The 22,708-nt window shown below is 37.1% G+C and overlaps 2 protein-coding genes across 2 annotated transcripts in view; both read right to left on the bottom strand.

The window, feature by feature from the left end:
* LOC118843733 (CUB and sushi domain-containing protein 1-like) overlaps positions 1-22,708 on the bottom strand; it is a 2,679,416-nt gene that overhangs the window by 342,780 nt on the left and 2,313,928 nt on the right. The window contains 1 exon segment of the mRNA XM_036751485.1: positions 2,671-2,789. Within this exon segment, the coding sequence (XP_036607380.1) occupies positions 2,671-2,789 (119 nt within the window).
* Positions 10,444-11,076, bottom strand: LOC118843736 (ran-specific GTPase-activating protein-like). The gene has a single exon (XM_036751486.1). It carries the CDS (start codon positions 11,074-11,076, stop codon positions 10,444-10,446), a length of 633 nt encoding a protein of 210 aa, XP_036607381.1.

Consider the following 22,708-nt stretch of genomic DNA (forward strand, 5'->3'; position numbering starts at 1 on the left):
TGTTCAGCCACTCCCAATTGACTGCCCTACTGCTTTCCAGTTTTCCCAAATAATGAATTCTTATCCCCAAATCTTAAGTCTTTACACTTGTCAAATACAAGATTATTATGTTTATTTGCTGCTGTAAATTGTATGTCTATTCTATTCCATTGATCTACCTTTCTATTTCTTAGCCAGTATCAGACAGTTTTCATGACTGCCTTATAACACAGTTTAAGATCCAGTACTGCTAAACCTCTTTCCCTCATGTTTTCATTATTCCCTTTGATAGCCTTGACTTTTTCTTTTGCCAGATGAATTATTAATTAATGTTAATCAATTAATTTTCAAATAATTATCTTCTTTACTGTGAAATTAACTTTTTTGGAAATGTTGATACAAGACGACTTTAAAATTACTTAAGATTGTTACTATGAGATTGTTATTTGTTAAAAAAAATACATTGAAAAAATGGTGAGCATAAAAATAGATCTTAAGTATGAATATGTTTTAGAAGTAGGGAATAAAAACTTCACGGACACTGAAAAATCATTTGATTTTCTTAACATGGGCTTTAAATTTGGCATCAGGCAGAACTTTATCTTATTGCATAGATTATTAGTGTGGCTGAATCATACGGAGAAATGGCTATACTAGGCAATCATTTTTCTATTTATTTATAAAACAGACACCATAATTTCTACGAAATGCATTGTCCCACAAAAAGGGAATGCCAGAGCTGGTTTTTGGGAAAAAAAAAGGCTTCCTCATGAAAAGATAAACAATAAAGAGAAATCATAAGGGACTTACTAAAGGTGAATTGTTTACATTCCTACATGAAAAGATGATATCTGTAACTAATGAGATCTTTCTCAGTATTAGGGTAGTTGGAGTGAATACATACATACATATATATGGAGAGAGACAGACAGAGGGCACAGGGTAAGTTGAATATAAAGGGATGATATCAAAAATACAAAATTAAGGGGTGAGAGAGGAATTTACTGGGAAAAGGAGAAAGGGAGAGGTAGAATCGGGTAAATTATCTCACAAAAAAGAGGACAGTGAGGGGACAAGGGGGGAGGTGAGAGGGAATGAATGAGCCTTACTCCCATCAGATTTGGCTAAAGGAGGAAATAACATACACATTCACTTGGGTATGGAAATCTATCTTACACTACAGGAAAGTAGGGAGGAAGGGGACAGTGGAGCAGGGGGAATGATAGAAAAGAAGGCAAATGGGGAGGAGAGGTAATCAGAAGCAAATACTTTTAAGGTGGGATGAGGTCAAAGGAGAGAATAGAATAAATGGGAGGCAAGATAGGGTGGAGGAAAATATAGTTAGTCATTCACAACATTACTGTTATGGATGTGTTTTGCATGACTACACATGTATAACCTACATCAAATGGCTTGCCTTCTCAATGAGAATGGGTGGGGAGGAAGGAAGGGAGAGAATGTGGAACTCGAAGTTTTAAAAATGAATGTTAAAAATTGTTTTTACATGCAGCTGGGAAATAAGATATACAAGCAAAGGAGTATAGAAATTTATCTTGCCCTACAGAAAATAGAAGGGAAGGGGATAAGAGAAGGGGGGAGGGTGATAGAAGAGAGGGTGGATTGGGGAAAGGGGTAATCAGAATTCATGCTGTGTTGGGATGGGGGAGGGGAGAAATGGAGAGAAAACTTGGAACTCAAAATCTTGTGGAAGGAAATGCTTAAAACTTAAAATAAATTAATTTAAAAGAAAAAAAGGCTTCCTGACTACAAATTGAATACTCTATTAAACCATTCATTAAGTAGTGCCAATGAATTCTTATTGTCCCGTAAGAAATGAGGAAATAAATTATTTGCAAAAGATGTAGGAAAACTTGTATGAACTGATGCCAAGTGAAGTGAGCAGAACCAAGAAAAGTGTTTATATTATTATGTCAATATGCTAAAAATAACTTTGAGGACTTTGCTAACTAATGAAGAGCTAAATGAGCAGAACCTAGAGAACAATCTGTACAATAACAACGGTGTATAAACAACTTTGAAAGCTATAAAAACTATGATCAATACAATAACCATTCATGGTTCCAGAGGACTGATGAAAAATGCTATTCATCACAGAGAGGTAATGGATTTAAAATGTGGAATGAGATATATGTTTTTGTGTATAGCCACTGGGAGAATTAGTTTTGCTTGACTAAGCCTATTTGTAACAAGACATTTGCTTTTCTTTTCTTTTTCAATGAGGTAGGCATAATAGGAAGAGAAAAAAGATTTGTTTTTTTTTTAATAGGACGTGCTAAGGATGTGAGATGTTCTGTGAATTTTTAGATGTATTATTAGTTTTACTTAACTTCTTTAGTTCGTTACAAGAGACCTCCCATAAAGTGAAAGTAATCTGCAAATGTTTGAATATAAAAACAAAAAAGCACCAAAAAAGAAAGTGAAAAATGTTTTTAGAATACTTGTAGACACTCTGACCTATTTTCTCTCATCACAAAGAGCATATGTTGGTGGAACAGCTGCTCATGTTTATGGCATATTCTTTAACTACAGAATTGAGCAAAGTCAAAGAGCAATAGTTTATTTAGGACAATCCACCTACCAGGCTCACTTAGCCCCATGGGTCTATGGAGTTAAATGAACTAATGACCACGAGATAAGCCTTTCCAATGAGAATGCATTGCAAAAGAGTACCTGTAATGTGTATCCTGGCTCACACTGGAAGTAGAGAACATCATTCACCATGTACCTATCTCCTATTTTGATGCCATTGCTAGGAAGCACTGGTTCTTGGCATGCTGCAAGGCCAACAGCTGCAAAAACAAAAATGGAAATAATAAGACATTTAAGAACAATTTGCCCTGTCTTCTCAATCAGAACAAGGTTTCCCTTCTAGTCATTTACTTCTACAGGAGGAAAAGAAAATGTAACTAGACTTCACTGATTTTCACAGATGGAACTGATCTATAGCCTCCTCATTTGTAAAATGAAAGAGTTGAATTCACAGATCTATAATGTCCCTTCTAACTGTAAAATTATTCTATGACTTAGTTTGCATATATTAATTTTTTCCTAAGCCATATAGTAATTAAAAGAAGAAATATTTCAACTTAAATTAAGCTGGATAATTTCACAAGGTGAATTCAAATTGACAAACACTTTTAATCACATACCATACTTGTCTTTTGTGCTAGAGATATAAAAAATAAAACAAAACAATACCTGACCTCAAAGAGCTTAAAATCTAAAGGAGGAATATAACATATGCAATAGTCTGGTCAACTAGCATTTATTAAGCACCTACTATGTACCAGGCTTGGTGCTAAGTACTGTGGATACAAAGAAAGGAAAAGAATATTCCCTGATCGCAATCTAAAGGGAGAGATGACATGCAAACCACTGGGTACACATGAGATATAAAAAGGGTAAGTTGGAAATAATCAACAGAGATAAAAGAAGCAAAACAATGTAGAGAACAGTGTCCTAACTGGACTGAAAACACTGTTTAATAACCTTATCTACTCCCAATAATGAAATGTGAAAGTTATGAATCAGAATACAATTATAGGTATTATCAGTTTCTTGGGAATCCATAAGAGACATTTTTTTAAAAAACACTGAATAAAATTCAAAGACAAGACTAATTTTAGGCCTTGTAAAGGAGAAAGGCTTTGCAACACGTGATAAACATTTAGTTAATATTCTGTCACTAGATATAAGAGCATTTTTAGCAGTAAGAAAATTGGATTACATGATCAGATGCAGCTAGATGGCTAAATAGAGAGCTGGACATAGAGACAGGAGGATCTCAGTTTGAAACCAGATCCAGATTTGTACTAGCTGTGCAAATTCTAGGTTAGTCATTTAACCTCTGTCTCAGTACTTTTTTAATTAATTAATTTTTAGTTTTCAACATTCATTTCCGTAAGATTTTGAGTTCTAAATTTTCTCCCCCTCTTTTCTTCTCTCCCCAAAACGACATGCAATCTGATTTAAGCTCTACATATACTTTCATATTAAACATATTTTCAAGTTAGTCATGATGTAAAGAAGAATTAGAAACAATGGGAGGAACAAAGAGAGAGAGAGAGAGAGAGAGAGAGGGAAAACAGTATGCTTCAGTCTACATTTATATTTCTTTTTCTGGATGTGGATAGCATTTTCCATCATGAGACTTTTGGAATTGTCTTAGGTCCTTGCACTGCTGAGAAAGGCTAAGTCTATAGAAGTTAGTTATCACCCAATGTTGCTTTTACTATGTACAATGTTCTCCTGGTTCTGCTTACTTCACTCAGCATCAGTTCATGTAAGTCTTTCCAGGTTTTTCTGAAGTCCACCTACTCATCATTTCTTATGGTACAATAGTATTCCATTACAGCCATATACCACAATTTGTTCAGCCATTCCCCAACTGATGGACATCCCCTCAATTTCCAGTTCTTGGCCACCACAAAGAGAGTTGCTATAAATATTTTTTACATGTGGGTCCTTTTCCCATTTTTATGATCTCTTTGGGATACAGACATAGAAATGATATTGCTGGGTCAAAGATGGTATGCACAGTTTTATAGCCCTTTGGGCATAGTTCCAAATTGCTCTCCAGAATGGTTGGATCAATGCACAACTCCACCAACAATGCATTAGTGTTCCAATTTTCCCACATCTTCAACATTTCTCATTTTCCTGTTTTACCATTTTTGCCAATCTGATAGGTGTGATGTGGTACCTCAGAGTTGTTTTGATTTGCAGTTGTCTAATTATTAGTGATTTAGAGCATTTTTCGTATGACTAGAGATAGCTTTAATTTCTTCATCTGAAAACTGCCTGTTCATATCTTTTGATCATTTATCAACTGGGGAATGACTTGTATTCTTATAAATTTGAATCAGTTCTCTATATATTTTAGAAATGTGTCTCGGTATTTTTATCTGTAAAATGAAGATAATAATAGACCTACTTCCCAGAATTATAGTGAGAATAAAATGAAGTTACAAAACACTTTGCAAATCTTAAAGAACTATATAAATGCTATTATGGTACTATATAGAAAAGAAAGATCAAAACACAAATATTTAAATGTAAGAAGGATTATCACAAACTTTATTGTGAACACTCTTTAGAAAATGTAACCTTAAAATTTGGGAAAAGAGATCTAGATAAACTTTCTGTTTTTTTAAAGTAAGTTTGCTTTTTGCAAGTTTTGGTATCATTTACAGAACAAGTCCCTTTTCTTAGGACTAAAACAACAGGGGATGCAAATAGTCTTCTTTCCAGGTAATTACGTTAATAATATAGTGTCTGAGTCAGGAAACTGAATTAGAAAATCCCTATGAACCCATGAAACATATACTTCATCAAAAGATAAGGTATAGAGGCTAGAGAATAGGTGAAAATGAAAATCAAAAGTTCATGTAGGGGGAGGGAGGGGAGAAAATCTGGAACTCAAAACTATGTAGAACCATGTGTGGTAAAATAAAAATAAATAAATTAATTTAAAAAAAAATTTCATGTAGCTTGGCTTCCTGTGAAGTCAGTAAGAAAGGAAATAGATGTCAAATGCATATAAAATACTAGGTCCAATCAATCTAAAACAACTTGAACTGGTTTAGTGACTCTCTCAGGTATTATCTATTTCCCTAGCAGGAGAAAGCACACACCTTCATGACCACTCTGAAAACCAACCCTCTTGATGACTTCATCCCACTTGCTGCCTATTAGGTATTTTCTCCAAACAATGTGATGAGACAAGCGTGGTAGCCTTGTATAATTATACAATTATCCAGATTGTCTCAATTACCTAAAAATGCCCTCCAAACATCATTGGTATCCACAGCCAACACAACAACAAGGCAAAAAACTTTCCACTGACCATTCATAGGAAGTGTTAGTGCTTGTCACTAAACTTATTGATTAAATACACTAGGGTTTTTCTTAAGGATTTGACAAGCAGAGAGGTGCCACCACTTGCTGCCAGCAGCCGTGACCACCAGAGAGTGAAAAGGATGCTGCAGAGAGTGAAAAAAAAATATGGGCCAGGCAAGAGAGTAAAGGACAGCTCCCTTTATTTAACGGAGGGACAGGGCTTATATACTTTTTTAGGCAAGCAGAATCAACAAGTTCGAAAACATTTGCATTGCATGACTTCCTCCTGTTTTGTTCCCTTTTGCTGTAAACAATATTGTGTTAATAGCCCACAGGTGGTGTTTATAGCAGTGTGTGCCCGGAGGTTTTGGAGAAAGCACGAGTATACTGAGGAGGCTTGGAGAGCCTCACCCTGAGCTGCAAGTGTGTGCAGAGGGGCCAGGTATGGAGAGCCCACATGCCGAGTTATCAGCCCAAGGGCAAGAACAGGCCTCAGGGAAAACCGGGCCTGTATCTTAACCCAGAATGGACTTTCTCAGAGCTGGCCCTCTACGTTGAGGAACTATATTAAATGTCATAAACATTAAAAAATAAGATTTTCCAAGGAAATGTATGTGAATTTTAAATGTCTTTCAGTCCTTCAAGGATCCAAAATCTCTTCAGGGTTCGTACTGCTCTATTATTTGACAAACATATCTAAAAGACACTGTGACTGGGGGTAGGGGAGGGCAGGGAGTGGGAAGAGGAGGTTAATCTCCCTGAGGCAATTCTGGTGATGAGTCTCTTTGAATTTAGGTAGATAGTTTTTGGATAGAGTCTTGCTAGATCCAAACTCAAAATCTGTCTGCCTCAGAACATATGCTCCACTGTTATTATATGTAAATTCTCAGGCTCATTTCTGTGCTATGATGAGGTACTTTATAAAACAAAAGACATAAATCAATACTTTCTACAATAATATACAGATGACCCAATTAATGTATAGTATAGTAGTTGAATTTATAGTAAAGGCTAACTTCTGTTATTTTTTAACATGAATAGTTAATATTAAATTATTTGATGAATTTAAAACACAAAGGCAAAGAAATGGATTTTCTGATATTTATAAAAATATTTTTGGTCAGTATGATGGGATGCTTGGGTGCCAGTGCTTGAACCCCATTTCCAAAATCACATCCAGTTCTGAAATCATCTCTCTCCCTAGCCTCAAAACACTGTCCCTAGCAGTTTCTCTCTGGCAAAACAGGGCAGTATGCCCTAGCAAAATGTTTCTCTCTCTTCCAGATACAGTGGCCAGCTGTAACTACAGAATTTATTAGTTTGAACCAGCTGTGTACATGCTGAACTGGCTGTATGCTGGGTCATAACGATATTTACTACTCACTGGCCTATCACATGCATGCTAGACCTAGACATACGTATACTCCCTTACATTTATCTTGTCTAACAAGACATTGATGAAAGCAGCCTGGGTATTTCCCAGTCAGCCCTGACCATAAGTTGACTTAGGACATTTCAGGCCTAAAACCACACCTCTATGTAGCCCTGCTCTGCGCTATTTCCCAGTGAACTCTGGGTAAGATACCTGTGCAGTAGATACAAAAAGTGCATGTTCTTTCAAGAACTGACCACCCTTAACCACTCCCTAATCCTCCCCTGAATCACCTAATTAACATATTTGGCACACGTTTTACTGAAGTTTAACCTATAAGAACTTTGCCTTTGCCCCTGTAAGGTGGCATGCTCCCTAAGAACTCTTGCCCGCTGAAACGCATAATAAATCTTTGCCACCTTGACTTAAAGAATGCTTGAGATCATGAATTAATTCCAGACGGTCTGGACCCTCTCCGGTACTCTGGTCCTTGAGGCGTAACCGCCCCTCAACGACCCGTCTGGGAACTCCAGTCTTGGGGTTCCTGGACTTTGTCTCACCTTCAACAAGTAAACTCAGGTTCCTCCTACACTGGGAGAAAACATCTTAAATACTGGCTACAACTATATAAACTTTTACTAATGTAGGTTCTCTAAAAAGGAATAAAATGACATTACCCTACTTTTTCAGATATCTCAAATTACTCTCCACAATGTACTCTGTTCTCCAGCCAAATTGGACAGTCTCTTGCCCCCTTAAATACAAAAAGTTATTCTCATACCTCCAAGTTTTTGCTCAGACTTCTTATTCCTAGAATGCCCCCTGCTCCCTCTTCTCATTTATTAAAATGTATCTTTACTTTGAAGGCAATCTCAAAAGACAGCTCCTTTAAGAAATCATCCGCAAACCCCAACTATCATAACAATCTTTCCCTTCCTCTCTAAATTTACTAGGCATGTAATATTGGGTGTTACAATCTCTGTGCCAGCGTCAATAACTCTACTTGAGTATGAGCAACATAAAAAAGGGACAATGTCTTATGTCAAATTTATATCTTCAGCATCTAATATGATTCTCTGAATAGAGAAGGTATATTATAAATGGTAATTTTATTATATTGATTATTAAGATTAAAAAAGATGACTCATCTCTGGGAACCCTCTTGAACCTGTATTACAGTCTCTGGGAACCCCCCTTGAACTCTCCCTGAATCTTCCCACTTGACCTGGCCTAGGCCTGAGGCTATAACCTTACCTTATCATTAGGCCCAAATCTCTTCCCACCCTTAATCCCATTCTCTTGGTTACTGGAGTCTGACCTTATACCAGTCTCATCAAGCTCCTCCTTCGACTCCTCCTCAAGACCCTTCCTAAACCCCTCCTCTAGTCACCCCAGGCCACACCTCAATCCTTCCCACAATCTTTGCCTATGTAAGTCTCATCTTGCCTCCATGAAGGCGCTCAGATTCAGTCTAGCTGAGACTGAATCTGGACAGCTTGTGAAAATAGGCATCACAAAGGGTGGGATTTCTTAAGACAACCAAATATGGCAAACTCTTAATGAACTGTCTTTTTCCTTTAAAAAAAAAAGATGACTGATAAAGAGAAATCAGAATACAAAAAATAAAACTAGTCAGCTAGTCAGCAAACATTTATTAAGCACTTATAAATTTGCTAGGCACCGTCCTAAGCACTGAGTATACGAATAAAGGTAAAAGATAGCACCTACTCTCAAGAACTTCACAGTCTAATGGAGGAGATTTACATGCAAACAAAGGATATGCAGGATTTACTGATAATCATCAACAGTGGCAAGACATGAAAATTAAGTAAAATTGAGAAAGCCTTCCTGTGGAAGGTGGAATTTTAGCTAGGACTTGAAGGAAGCCAAGAGGTGGTGGAGATGAGGGAGAAAGTTCCAATTCATGGAGGGCAGCCAGTGAAAATTCTCAGAGTTGGGAGAGGGAATGTCTTGTTCAAGGAAAAGCAGGAAGGCTAGTGTCTCTGGATCACAGAATAAGTGGGAGGGGTATAAAGTGCAGGAAAATTGGAAAAGTGGGAGCTAAAGAGCAGATTATGAAGGCCTTTGAATAACAGCCACTGGAGTTTACTGAGTAGTGTGTGTGGTATGTGTGTTGGGGGTTTGGGGGTGGTCTGAACTGTGCTTTATGAAGATCACTTTGAAAACCAACTGGAGGATGGGCTAGAATGGAGGGAGACTTGCATAAATCGGTAGACCAATCAGCAGGCTATTGAAACAGTCTGAGGTGGGGAGGGCCTACACCTGGGTAGTGGCAATGTCAGAGGAGAAAAGGGGGGGAGGAGAGAGGTTATGAAGGTAACAGTGATTTGATTTTATAATGGATTAAATGGGGGGGGGGTAAGAGAGTAGAGTTCATGACATTACTTATTTATTGTGATCCTGGGTGACTGAGAAGATGGTGGTAACTTAAAAAATAATAGAGAGGTTAGGAAGAGGAGAGAATTTTGGAGCAAATAAATGAGTTCAGTTTTTGGACTTGTTGCATTCTTTTTTCTATTTTTAGTCGTCTTTCAGCCTCAAATATCCTTGGTATAACTTGCCTTAGATGGACATCTTGTTAAGCTTTCCTTAGACTAGTTTCACCCTTCACTATTTCTTTCTGCTTTATGAGAAAATTTTATTAATAATCCCATACATTTTTCTAATAAGATTTTACAGACTAATTCACAGCCTAACACTGTGCTTTGAAAACCACCTCTCTCTTAAGGCAAGTAGGTAAATCGTCTACTAAGGTGCATTCTACGCTCTTTTATTCTTCTTGTACAAATTCAAATACATGGTGGGACTTCTGGATAAAATTATTGAAGCTGGTATCAATGTCATTTTCTGTTGTCCACTTCTCCTTTACATTTTTTTCCATAGCCTGAGTTAAACGTTTCTTTTAGTTGCAAATCATATCTTATCTTCATAACTATTTTCTCATTTTATTTTTTTGCAGCTTTCTAATGTTTTATTTACCTTTTTGGATGTACTATAAATAAGTGTTTGGAAAAGAATGGAAAAGAATGTTATTAGCGCAGTGCACGTAACTGGGAATAGGTTTGCTGAAGACACCTTTGAAAGTGTAAAAGCTCAGAAAACAAGGAGGTGGAATTCAGTTTATTATTAAAGTCCCGCGTCAAAAAATAAATTAAGAAAGAAAAAAATTAAGAGGGCGAGGCCCACGAGATGATTTACGGCAGTAACACGTCCTAGTCCTTGGTGTCCTGCTCCGGTGCCTCGGGGCTCTCGACCTCTTGGCTTCCTGCCTTCTCCTTCACCCACAGCTCCGAGAACTTCTCCACCATTTCATCGGCGCTGCTCTCTTTGCCCGCTCCCGGCCTCTTTCCTCTTTCTTCTATCTCGGTTCTACATTCTTCAAATTTCTCCTTAAACTTCTGGGCATTTTCCGCATTTAGGAAGCGAATGGCCAGCACTTCGGGCTTGGGGCTCTCATCAGCAAAGTCGGCTTGTGTGTGCCACACCCAGGCCCGGTCAGAGCCCACACTGGGCTTCAGCGCCATCAGCGGGGTGATATAGTGATTTGCACAAATCTTCAGGGTTTTGTCCCTTCTCATGAGGAGGCGAATCGTTCCTTTCTTCTTGTGTTTCAGCAGTTTCACGTCACCCGTCCCTCGCTCTTTCCATTCCGGGAGGCCATTCGAAGATGCAAATCGGAACAGCTTGGCTCGCATCTTAAAAAGCACTTCTTCATCTTCTTCAAGGGTCTTAATCAGCTGCTGAGGAAGAGACACTACAGGCTCAAACTGCGGATCATGGTTCGGGTCCCCCACAGTCTCCGAGGAGGTGTAGCGCTCCTCATGAGTATTCTCCGCAGCCGCCATCAGAGAGGAAGATGATGCGGCAGCGTTAGGTCAGGTCGGGGGTCGGGTCAGGTCAGGGGTCGGGTCAGTCAGGTTGGCTCCGGTGCGTACTTTCATCGGGCCCTGGCGCCTCCTCCTGCGCTGACCTCGGCACAGCCCCGCCTACCGCGCACGTGCGCGACCCTGTCCCCTTCACCCCCGGAGGGGTGAGAAACATTACCCTCCCACCCTGCCTGCCCTCCACCCCTTTCACTTAATTTCTGATCATATCTCTAACAAATTGATGGTCAGATGATCATAGATTACATTTGAACCCCCAAATCCCAATCCCTGAGGTATTTACAAAGGAAGTAGAAATAGCACTAAAGAGAAAAAAAGATGGGAGGAGTAGGTGGATATTAGCAAGTATACAGAGAAGAAATCTTAGGTAAAGGTGATAACATTTTGAGAGCACTGAATGACTCATTTGTAAGGTATCTATAGGAGCTGAAGATAACAACATTGTAGAAACTATCTTATACTTTTAATGATTGCAAAAAAAGAAAAAGTAACCAAGAACACATCAACAAGTACCAAACCATATGTCTGTTTCCCTATTTATACATAAGCTTTATCAGGGTCATCTAAATATAAATAATATATATAAATACTATCCCAATAAGGGCATTATTAGAAAATAAAAAAGCAGACATTTGCGAATAATATTCAAAAGCAGAACCCATCTTTACCATCTTATAACTGACTAAAAATGGAGAACACATAAGATGACCATGTGCTTATTATTTGTGGATTATGAGAATGCATTCAACACAGGAGAACAAAGTGCCCCCTTAAAGGCTCTTTAAAAATAAGATGTCTCATATCCATATATCCAAATTATTTGAGACTCTATAGATGTAACGATAGAAATAATCACCATTAATGATTTTGATGACAGAGATGAGGAGAGGCATAAAATAGGGAGATGTATAATTACTAAAATATTTGCCACTGTGATTGACGGGATATACCGCAGAAATAGTCAATCAACAAGTATTTATTAAGCATTTATTATGTCCTAGGAATTGCACTAAGTGTAGAAGTTACAGAGAAAAGCAAAAACATAGTACCTGCCCTCAAGGAGTTCACATTTTAATGGGAGAGATAACATATAAACAACTATATTCAGACTACATAAACACCAAGATACAAAGAAGTATAGTGTAACTGCATCATAGAGTTTGTGGAGGGGAATAAAGTGTAGGTAGGAAGGGGCAAGGTTGTGAGGAGCTTTAAAATCCAAATAGGTTAAAGACATTCCCTGTGAATGGTGAGGTCTTCCAGATGTTCTAGTCTGCAAATGACATTGTTTTCATTCAAGCTCCAAGATACTACAGAACTTCCCACAAGAGATCTATAGTCATTTAAATGAGTTTCACTTGTCTGTCTATACAGGAAAGATCTTCATCTATTTGATGAAGAATTTCATCATGCAAATAAATGGATGATCTTTTTGGGGTCTAACAGATGGACATAAGCTGGGTGTAGTATAGAAAGGAGAGGCACAGGATATATTTCCTTTGGGAAATTGCAAAACACTTGTACTGAACCTGTCTGTCCCAGCCAAAAATGTCCCTATTTCGAATTCAAAGATTTTACCAGCTGTGAGAACTTGGATGCCACTAACCCCAAAGAACTACTGAGTATGACATAGAGCATAATGGAAAGGTAGATAGTGGATATGAAAGGGTTGCATCATATAACCAATAAGGAACTCTGATAATTAGGAAAATGTTTTTAAAAAGATTTTCTAGGATTTCTAATTAAGCAGGATTGCATCAGGCATGTTAAATGTCAAAGGTGGCTACTAATTTATAAAACATATTTTGAACAAATATGATATATATGTATATATTATATATATCTCATTACATAAGATACAGAAATTTATGAGAAAACAAGGACAAGAATGACAGGTGATAACAAGACAACCTACATCCTGGGAGTTGGTACTATTATTATCCCCATTTTCCAGATGAGGGAACTGAGGACCAAAATGGTTAAACAACTTGCCTGATCCTTGTCACACAATGCTTTAGTAAAATAGAAAGTAAAGGTAATAATATTAATAATAATAGCTAGCACTTATATAGTACTTTAAGATTTGCAAAACACTGTACCTATATGATCTAATTTATATTAACATCAGCCCTGGGTGTAAGGTGCTATTATTATCCTCATTTTACATATGAAGAAACTGAGGCTGAAAGACGTTATGCCCAGGGTCACATAGTTAGGAATTGTCCAAAAACAGAATTTGAACTCAGGATTCCAAGTTGAGTTCTCTATCTATTGTGTTACCTTCTTGTCTGATCTTCCTTATGAGTGTTTTAGTGAATTTACATACTAATTTGAGACAACAAAATACTCAGATTAAATTGAAAAACTTAATACTTACAGGCCTAAATCTAATCAAGACATAAAAAGCCTAAATTAAGGGACTTTGTTTAAATGCTGTGCTTGTTAACAAAGAATACACATAATCCTATTCAATTGCTGTAATTTGCATTCATTCTAGTATACTGATACATGATAAATGCATAACACAAAACTCTCTGTTGTAGATTTTTGGCCATTGAAAGAAACAATTGTGCTATTTATTTTCTAGATCTTTGGGGAAATGGATAAGCATGGAAACATGATTCACTGTCTAATTTATTTTCATATTGAGGTTCTTAGGGATGCTTTCTTTCATCTACATTGTCAATAGCAGTTTTATACTCACAGGAACCTAACATGATATCTAGGCTACTTAGTAAATATGTGTGTATGTATAGATACTGATGTATATGTGTGTATGTGTATAAGTACATGAACATATTATATATACATATATATATATTTCCACAATATTTTCAAAATATTTAAGATGAGTGAATGAAAAATTATTTTAATAAAGTGCTAATGACTTTGGTAGCAAGAGCTGTTCTTCCTGGGTCTTCAGTAGGTGTGGCCATGACACCTGTAGGAGCAGTTGCTAGATTTTATCTCCAATTGATTTTGATTCTCAGGATGGTGGCTGAGGATACTGAGTTGGAAGGACTCTTAATCACAAAGCTTTTGGATTCAGCGTCCTTGGTTGTTTCCATCAGGGTCTGAGGCAAAACTGTGGTATTGGTTTGACTAGACTGGCAGATATTACCTCCTGATTCTCCCTCAGGCTATCTTCTACTACAGGTCCAGTAGTTTGACTGACCTAAGAGTTGCCAGTTGGAAGGGGTGACTGGTCTCTCCTCTATAGGAGTTGCTTCCCCAGACAGTGGCTGTGAGGGCTGAGCTGGAAAAGGCATTGGTGTTCTGGGCAGTCTTGCCACTCCCAGGTTCCTATCCTTATCTGCCTCCTGTGGCAGCTGGTCAAGTTACTGCTAGTGGTGATGAGAAAAGAGGGCTCCCTATCTACAATGATTTTTCCCCTCAATAATGTCTGTGGGATACCTTGTGACTGTAGTTAAAATCACTTTAAGACCTGGCATTAATAATTTCCCCTAACCAAAGAAAAGCAGCATATAATTGTTGTTCCACTGCTAGCAGATTAGGTCATTGTCAAGACAATAACTTAATGGATTGTGAGAGCAAACATTTCACTTTACTATGAAGAGAACAGATTTGCCTGGCAGCACTATGATTGGGTGCATAAGATTTTTAAATAGAACTTTTCAGCACTTGAACAAGATGTTTAAGTCAAAAGTAGGAGGAAAATGAATGGACTTATGGCACAGAAAAACCTAGAGCTCTGGAAACACGCTATTTTGGAAATTATCTGAAATTATATGCACAATAAAATACCATATTAGATGAAGTTTTAGTTTTGTACAGGCCATCACAAATAATGTGGACTATCATAGAACTGGCATACATGATTTTTAAAATACCTTTCTACCAGTGTGTTTAATTGATTAGCAGTCAACACATAATCCCTTGAAAATTAATCATCCAATTTGTATTGAACATTTATAATGTACAAGGGCATATAGTAGATGCGATGAGGAATACAGAAGAAAATATATGATATGCTTTCTGACTTTAAGAACTTTGTCATATAGAAGAAGAGAGAAGGAATTTAAATAAGATGCTAACTAGCCAATACCTCTACTTTAAGGACTGGTGATTTTATTGATATGAAAATTTCTTCCATAAAAATAAAATCACAGAATCTGAATTGGAAGGAACCCAAAAAAGTCCTTTCTATATAATACTCCAGTAGCTATACAGCTTAAAGATCATTAATGAGGAGCAATCCACCACTGTTAATGGTTCTTAATTTTTTGTGTATCATGGATCTCTTTTCAGAATGTTTATAAATGCATAAAATAAAAATACACAGGTTTATAAAAGAAGTTATATGTTAGTGATAATAAAGATTTATTTTTCCCACCCAAATTGATAGCCCCCCGAAGTGACCTAAAATGGACCTCTGGTTAAAAATCCTTGGTCTAAATGAATTCTGTTCATTGTTGGATAGCTCTAATCATTAGAGGAAAAAATTTTCCTTCCATCAAGCTTTAGTTTACTTCTTTGAAACTTCCTTTTATTGCTTCTATTCCTGACCTTTGGGGCCCTGTTGAACAAGATTAGTCCATTCTCCAAATGAAAACCCTTCAAATATCTGAATAGAAATCACATCCCCTGCCTCATCTTCTCCAGATAAGATATACCTAATTCTTCTAGGCAATTCTCTACGATCCCAACCCTTCATACTTTTGCAGACTATTTTCTTGAGTTAGATAAATGATAGATTGATAGATAGGTAAACAGTATGGTAAATAAGTAGATAGGTTGATAGACATTACTAGATATTCCAGGCAAGCATTTAATGATGGCCTCTTGTATCCAAACTTTCTCAGACTCTTCTCTCATACAGAACATAATAGCCTTACTAGATTGTTAAGAATATATTGGAGCTTTTACTAAACTAGCATATCCTTTAAGAACCCAAAGGCACTAGGAAGCCAAGATGATGGACTAAAACGAAACAGTACAGCCTTGTTCTTCACCAAACCTTCTACATAAAGATCTAGAAATGCACCAAACTGAATTCTAATCTGAAAACCCAAGAAAAAAATCACGAGTGATTTTCTTCCCCAATCCAGGATGGCATAGGGAAACAAAAAGAAAGGTCTTTCAAAACTGGGGATGGGGTATGGACAGGAGTGCACACTGTGAGGAGTATTCTAGCACCCAGAGACTGAAAGAATGCAGAGAGAATGGGCATCAAGGGAGGAAGCTCTAAGGCAGAAAGAGATCCCAGGGGATCCCTAAACTACTACAGTATGTAGAAATGAGTACTCTTTGGTATTTCTGTAGCTCACCACCCAGTTTCAGGTCATATAGGACCTAAAGTCCCCACAGAACAAAAGGGCCTTAGTGAAAATATAGCAAATACGATATGTGTGTATACAGATATATATATATATATATATATATATATATATATATATATATATATATATATATTTAAAATATCAAATGAGTGATGTCAGAAAAAATGCTAAAAGATCACTATAGAGGATGTTAGTCCAAGAAAGCACAACTTAAGCTTGTCATTAAAAGGATTGGAAGATTCCAATTGAATGCTTACTGTCAGAGAAGATTTTGGATGAGGATCAGAGGAGCAGATACTTGTAAGGGTAGGAATTCATTAGGTAGCTACTTCTTTAGTAGATAGACTGCTGGGCAACAAGATGTGGGTTTGAGTCCTGCCTCAGATACATACTACCTGTGTGACCCTGGCAAGTCACTTAACGTCAAGTATCTGTCAAATAGGTTAATAATAGTAACCCCCTCATGGGATTCTTGGGAAGCTCTAATAGGAGAAGCTCATGTGAGAGTTTTATTGATGTATGAAGGGTCTGTAATCTCTATCAGTGGATGGAGTTACCCGCATTAATGAAATTACTCCCCTTTGAGAATATTCAAGTAAGTTTAGTTATTATTCTTTTTTTAAAGCATATATAAATGCTGTCTTTGATAAGGGAAACAGTTTATAACAAAAGAATAGATAAAACTCGAACAGGACAAAGGCATTTTGTGAAATTTTTAAAAATGGGTCCAACAAGAGAATAATGGCCTAAATTTATTTTATAAGTAGCATTCACCTCAATTTTTTATTTTTGGAAGGGGGAGGCGAGGCAATGCAATCAGGGTTAAGTGACTTGCCAGAGGTCGCACACTTAGTAAGTGTCAAATGTCTGAGGCCTGATTTGAACTTGGGTCCTCCTGACTCCAGGGCTTGTGCTCTATTTACTCAAACTTATTTTTAAAAAGGTTGTTTTTTGTCATTACCATAAAATTGACTGGATCCTGAATAAAGCAAATATGGATTGTAAAGAATGTCCCAAAAATGAAAAAAAAAATATCTTGAATTAACAAGTAGATTAGACCTTGTATGAAAGTTGAATATATGGCTTCTTACAAAATTGAGTTTCAGGGATGCAAAGAAGGACCCACAGCTGAAAATATCCTCTCCAACCTAGTTATTGTGATATTAAATCTTAGTATCAACTAATTTTATAATTGGAAGAGAAACTAGAGAAAGTTTAGTCTAATCTCTTTTTTTACAGATAAGGGAATTGAGGCCTACAGCCTTTACCTTTACCTTAATTTTTATATCACTATTAAAATGCAAAAACACCTCACCAAAGGCTACTACTCTAAGCTGTAATTGCTATTTATTTTCTATAGCAAATTGACCTGAAATTCCTTTCAAATTTAACTTATTAAACTGCTCGAAGAAAATACTTCACATGGCTTTAGACTTGAGTATAAAATATCACATTTATTTTATTTCTGCCCTGCAGTTTGGCAGATACGGGGGAATATAGGTACTAAGTAAATAAATATTAGTTGGTTGATGGTTGAATTGACTGCATAATATAAGGGAGTCTAGAAAAAGTAGAAAAGTATTGCTTGTTTACTAAGATCATATAATTAGGGTTGAGTTCTTAGAAACCTGTGTTTAAGGAGAAATCAGAAGTTTCCTGACAATCTCATAAGGGCCTATATAATTCATGGGGGAAAAATCTATCTTGATCATCATTAAGTGTCTAATTTATAATTATTAAGTGTCTTATTTACAATTATTATCAAAATAACTCATATTCATTGAGTACCTAACTTATACAAGATACTATAGTATTTAACTTTCAGCAGGTTCAGAGATACAGTTGAATGCCCGCCCAATGCTTTCTTATAGAAAGCCATATCCCCTTCATCCCTTTCATGGGTCAAAGCAATAGGATTAATCGATTTGATTATTCTTTTTAAATACTTAGATCTCTTCCTTGTGGCTATGGTTAAAGTACTATGGCTTTTATTGCAGAGTAAACTTTGCAAAGAAATTGAATCCTCTTATACCTGCTATTTCAAAAATAGCTCAAAAGAGTACTATAAAATCGGTTCAAAGTTTCAATGAAAATAGCGATAAGAAAATTTCATTTATAAATGTTTGGTGTCTCTATTGTTAAGAAAAGTCCCCCCACCCCCATACAACAGTTATAAAATCACTATGATGTATCACCCAATAAACATTTCCTGAAGACCAACTATGCTCCAAAGATTGTGATTCCCCAGATGGGGGATACAAAGAAGTAAAATAGGTCCTGCTCTTAAGCAATTTAAATTATATAGTTCAAGACAGCATGTAAATATATAGAAATATCAGAAAAATATATAAAATAGATACAAGATGATTTGGGTGGGCAGTACAGTAACAACTAAGGCATCAGGAAAAGTTCATAAGGTGGCCCTTGAGCAGAGTCTTGAAGGAGTCTAGAGATTCTAAGAAGCAGTGATGCATTCACTGCCCTGTATGAGGCCAACTTGATCAGACAGTATGGATCAGGAAGGGGAATAATGTGCAATGAGCTGGAAAAGAAATTGAGTCAGGTTTCTAAGGCTTTTAAATGGCAAAGGAGTTTATCTTTAGTTCTACAGTTAGTGAGGGTCAAAACAAAGGCACTGGTTATGTAAGCAGAGAGAAGGGGATATATACACAAGTGATATTTATGTCCTCATTCTGTCCTGGACTTTTCTGGACTGCAAAATCAAACCTTTACTGCTCTCTTATCCTACAACTTCCCTTAGTACCTGGGGCTTCCTCACCTTGGAACATCCCGCCACCTCTGAAGCCTGATCATCTTAGAATATCCTTCAACAAGTTCCATTCCACTTCTACCATTGGTGAGCTTCTTCTGGCTCTTCCATTTTGTGAAAGCACCAGGCCAGCATACCTTCATTCCTTTCCTGCCCCTGTTCCTGAATTTCTGGACTTGGAAATCACACTTCTGTACCAAGTACCTGCATCTCTTTCCTTTCTGGATCCCCCTTTTTTAATGTTGTCTTCCTGCATTGAAGGTAAGGACTATCTTTTTCCTTGTATTTATATTCTCTGCGCTTAGCATCAAAAGAAGAACACAGTAAAAACTCAATAAATGTTTGTTTCCTTTCTTCTTGAAAAGAGGGGTCAATACAGAGCCTTGGAGTCCACAATTGGTGGATATGACTCATAAGAAGACTTAGCAAAATATCACGTCTACAGATTTGGAGCTTGAAAGGAACTTAGATGCTAATGAGTACAAATCCCTCATTTTATGGATGAAGATGCTAAAGTACAACGAGGTTAAATGCCATGCCCAGGGTCACACAGCTATTAAGTATTAGAAGCAGCTTTTCAGCATTACAGTGATCCAAAACAATTCCAAAAGACTTGTGATGAGAAATGCTATCCACATCCAGAGAAAGAACTGGTAGAGTCTGAAAGCAGATCAAAGCATACTATATTTACTTTGTTTTGGTCTTTTTTCATGTTTTTTTTTCTTTTCTATTTTTTTCTTTTACAACATGGCTAATGTGGAAATATGTTCTATATGATAGTACATATATAACCTATATCAGATTGCTTGGCGTCTTGGGGAAAGGAGAAAGAAAGGAAGGAAAGAGAAAACTTTGTAACTCAAAATCTTTCAAAAAATGAAATGTTCAAATTGTTTTTGCATGTAATTGGAAAAAATAAAGGACTATTAATTTTTTTAAAAAAGAATCAGAAGCAGGATACAAACCCAGGTCTTAAGTCTAATGCTCTTCCCACTATAACATGCTGCCTCTGAGAAGAAAGTGAGAGACAGTTTCCATTTTCCATCAGCAGCTCTGCTTGTCTTCTCTCAGGGGAACACCAAGATAACAGGATAAGCTAATCACCACAAATCTCATCCCCAGCATGTTTTGTACTCACCCTCACTTACTACTTCTTTCTGATTGGAGGATTGGAAAGCAGAGCATTAAAGTCCTCTTAAAACCTTCCTTTACAGAGATCTCATAACCTTCCTCCATTTTCCATTACTAGTTCTACTTGGCTTTTCTGAAATCTGCCTGTTCAATCATTTCTTATTGCACAATAGTATTCCATTACATTCATATACCATAGTTTGTTCAGCCATCCCCCAATTGATGGGCATCCCCTCAATTTCCAATATTTTGGCACCACAAAAAGGGCTGCTATAAATATTTTTGTACATCTGGGTCCTTTTCCCATTTTTATGATCTCTTTGGGATACAGAATTAGTAGTGGTATTGCTGTATCCAAGGTATGCACAGCTTGGTTCCCCTTTGGGCATAGTTCCAAATTACTCTCTAGAATGGTTGGTTCAGTTCACAATTCCACCAACACTGCATTAGTGTCCCAATTTTCCTACATCATCTCCAGCATTTATCATTGTCTTTTTCTGTCAGATTAGCCAATCTGATAGGTATGATGTGGTACCTCAGAATTGTTTTAATTTGCATTTCTCTAATCAAAAGTGATTTAGAGCACTTCTTCATGTGCCTATAGATAGCTTTGACTTCTTTATCTGAAAACTGCCTTTCATAACCTTTGACCATTTCTCATTTGGGGAATGGCTTGTATTTTTGTAAATTTGACTCAGTTCTCTATATATTGAGAAATGAGGTCTTTATCAGAGAAATTTGCTATAAAAGCCTCTGCCCCCCCAACCAGTTTTCTGCTTTCCTTCCAGTCTTAGTTGCATTGGTTTTGTTTGTATAAAGGCTTTTTAACCTGATATAATAAACATTATTTATTTTACATTTTTAATGCTCTCTATCTTGTTTGGTCCTGAATTCAGACATGGAGTCTTGCCCAGACTATTCCTTGCTCTTCTAATTTGCTTATGGTGTAACCCTTTATGTCTAAATTATGCCAGAGGTCTATCATGTCTAACATTTCTAATATTTTATTTACCTCCTTTGTTTCTTTTTTGTTTCTTTTTCTGTTGGATTTATAGAATTCTGAGAGGGGACAGTTGAGGTCCTCCATTAATATAGTTTTGCTGTCTATTTCTCCCTCCAACTCACTTAACTTCTCTTATAAGAATTTGGATGCTATACCACTTTATGCATATATCTCCCCTTCTCTCTTCTTTCCCCTCTCTTCCCCTCCCCTCCCTTTGCTCTCCTCTCCTTGGAAGGTAAATTCAATGGCTGAAGGCTGCTTCCTTTAGTTTGGGTTTACTGGCTAGACTTCCTTCTCAAAAACCAAGCCTTAAACCCACCTCACTCTGGAGCTCATAGATTGGATAATAGGTCCCTGCCCTCCCAGCAGAATGAATGTAAATACTAAACAGTAACTGTTTCTCTTTTGGCCAGGAACCTTGATGGTCTTCCCCTCCCAGTTTGAATTGTTGTTCCTTTTGATTAAAGGGGCCATCCCTTGATTAACTTCTTAAAGAGGCCTATTCACTGAATGAGCTTTATCGCACTCACAGCCAGCATCTGAAAAGATCTTAGCCTAAGTGGGCAAGGGTCTCCCAATGCATCCTGTGCCTTCTCCAGTTGTCCTGGTGACTATCAGGCCACTGGACCCAGATGGCTCTGGAGGAGAAAGTGAGGCTGATAACCTTGCACAGCCCTCCTTCACTCAAATCCAAGTCAACTGCAAATCATGTCATCATTTCCCTGATATCATGGTCCTCTTCAAGAACGATGGACCAACACAATATTTTTAGTATTGATACTGCTTTTCTGTCTATGGTACCTTTTAGCAAGATGTGGTTTCTTTCCTTATTTTATTTAATTTGGTTTATTTTTGCTTTTATTTTGTCTGAGATCAGGATTGCTACCCTTGCTTTTTTTTTGTTTTTACTTCAGCAAAGCCTAAAAGATTTTTTGTCCAGCCCCTTACCTTTACTCTGTGTTCTTCTGTTTCAAGTGTGTTTCTTGTAAACAACATATTGTAGGATTCCTGTTTTGATCTACTCGGCTATCTGCTTGCATTTTTTGGGAGAGTTATCCCATTCACATTTATAGCTATGATTACCACCTGTGTATTTCCCCCCAACCTATTCTTCTTCCTGTTTGCTCTCTCTTTTCACCATTCCCTCCTCACCAGCATTTTGCTTCTGTTTACCACCTTCTCTGATCTTCCCTACCTTCTGTTAGTTCCCACCCCCACCCCTTTACTTGATTTCCTCACCTCCTACTTCCTTGTTGGGTAAGATAGATTTTCATATTCAGCTTATTATGTATATAATGTATACTATGTATATAACTCCCTCTTTGAGTCAATACTGATGAGAGTAGGTTCAAGCGGTACCCATCGCCCACCCTCCCATCTTCCCCTCCA

The sequence above is a fragment of the Trichosurus vulpecula genome, chromosome 3, assembly GCF_011100635.1.
Source record: "Trichosurus vulpecula isolate mTriVul1 chromosome 3, mTriVul1.pri, whole genome shotgun sequence".
NCBI classification, from domain to species: Eukaryota; Metazoa; Chordata; class Mammalia; order Diprotodontia; family Phalangeridae; genus Trichosurus; species Trichosurus vulpecula.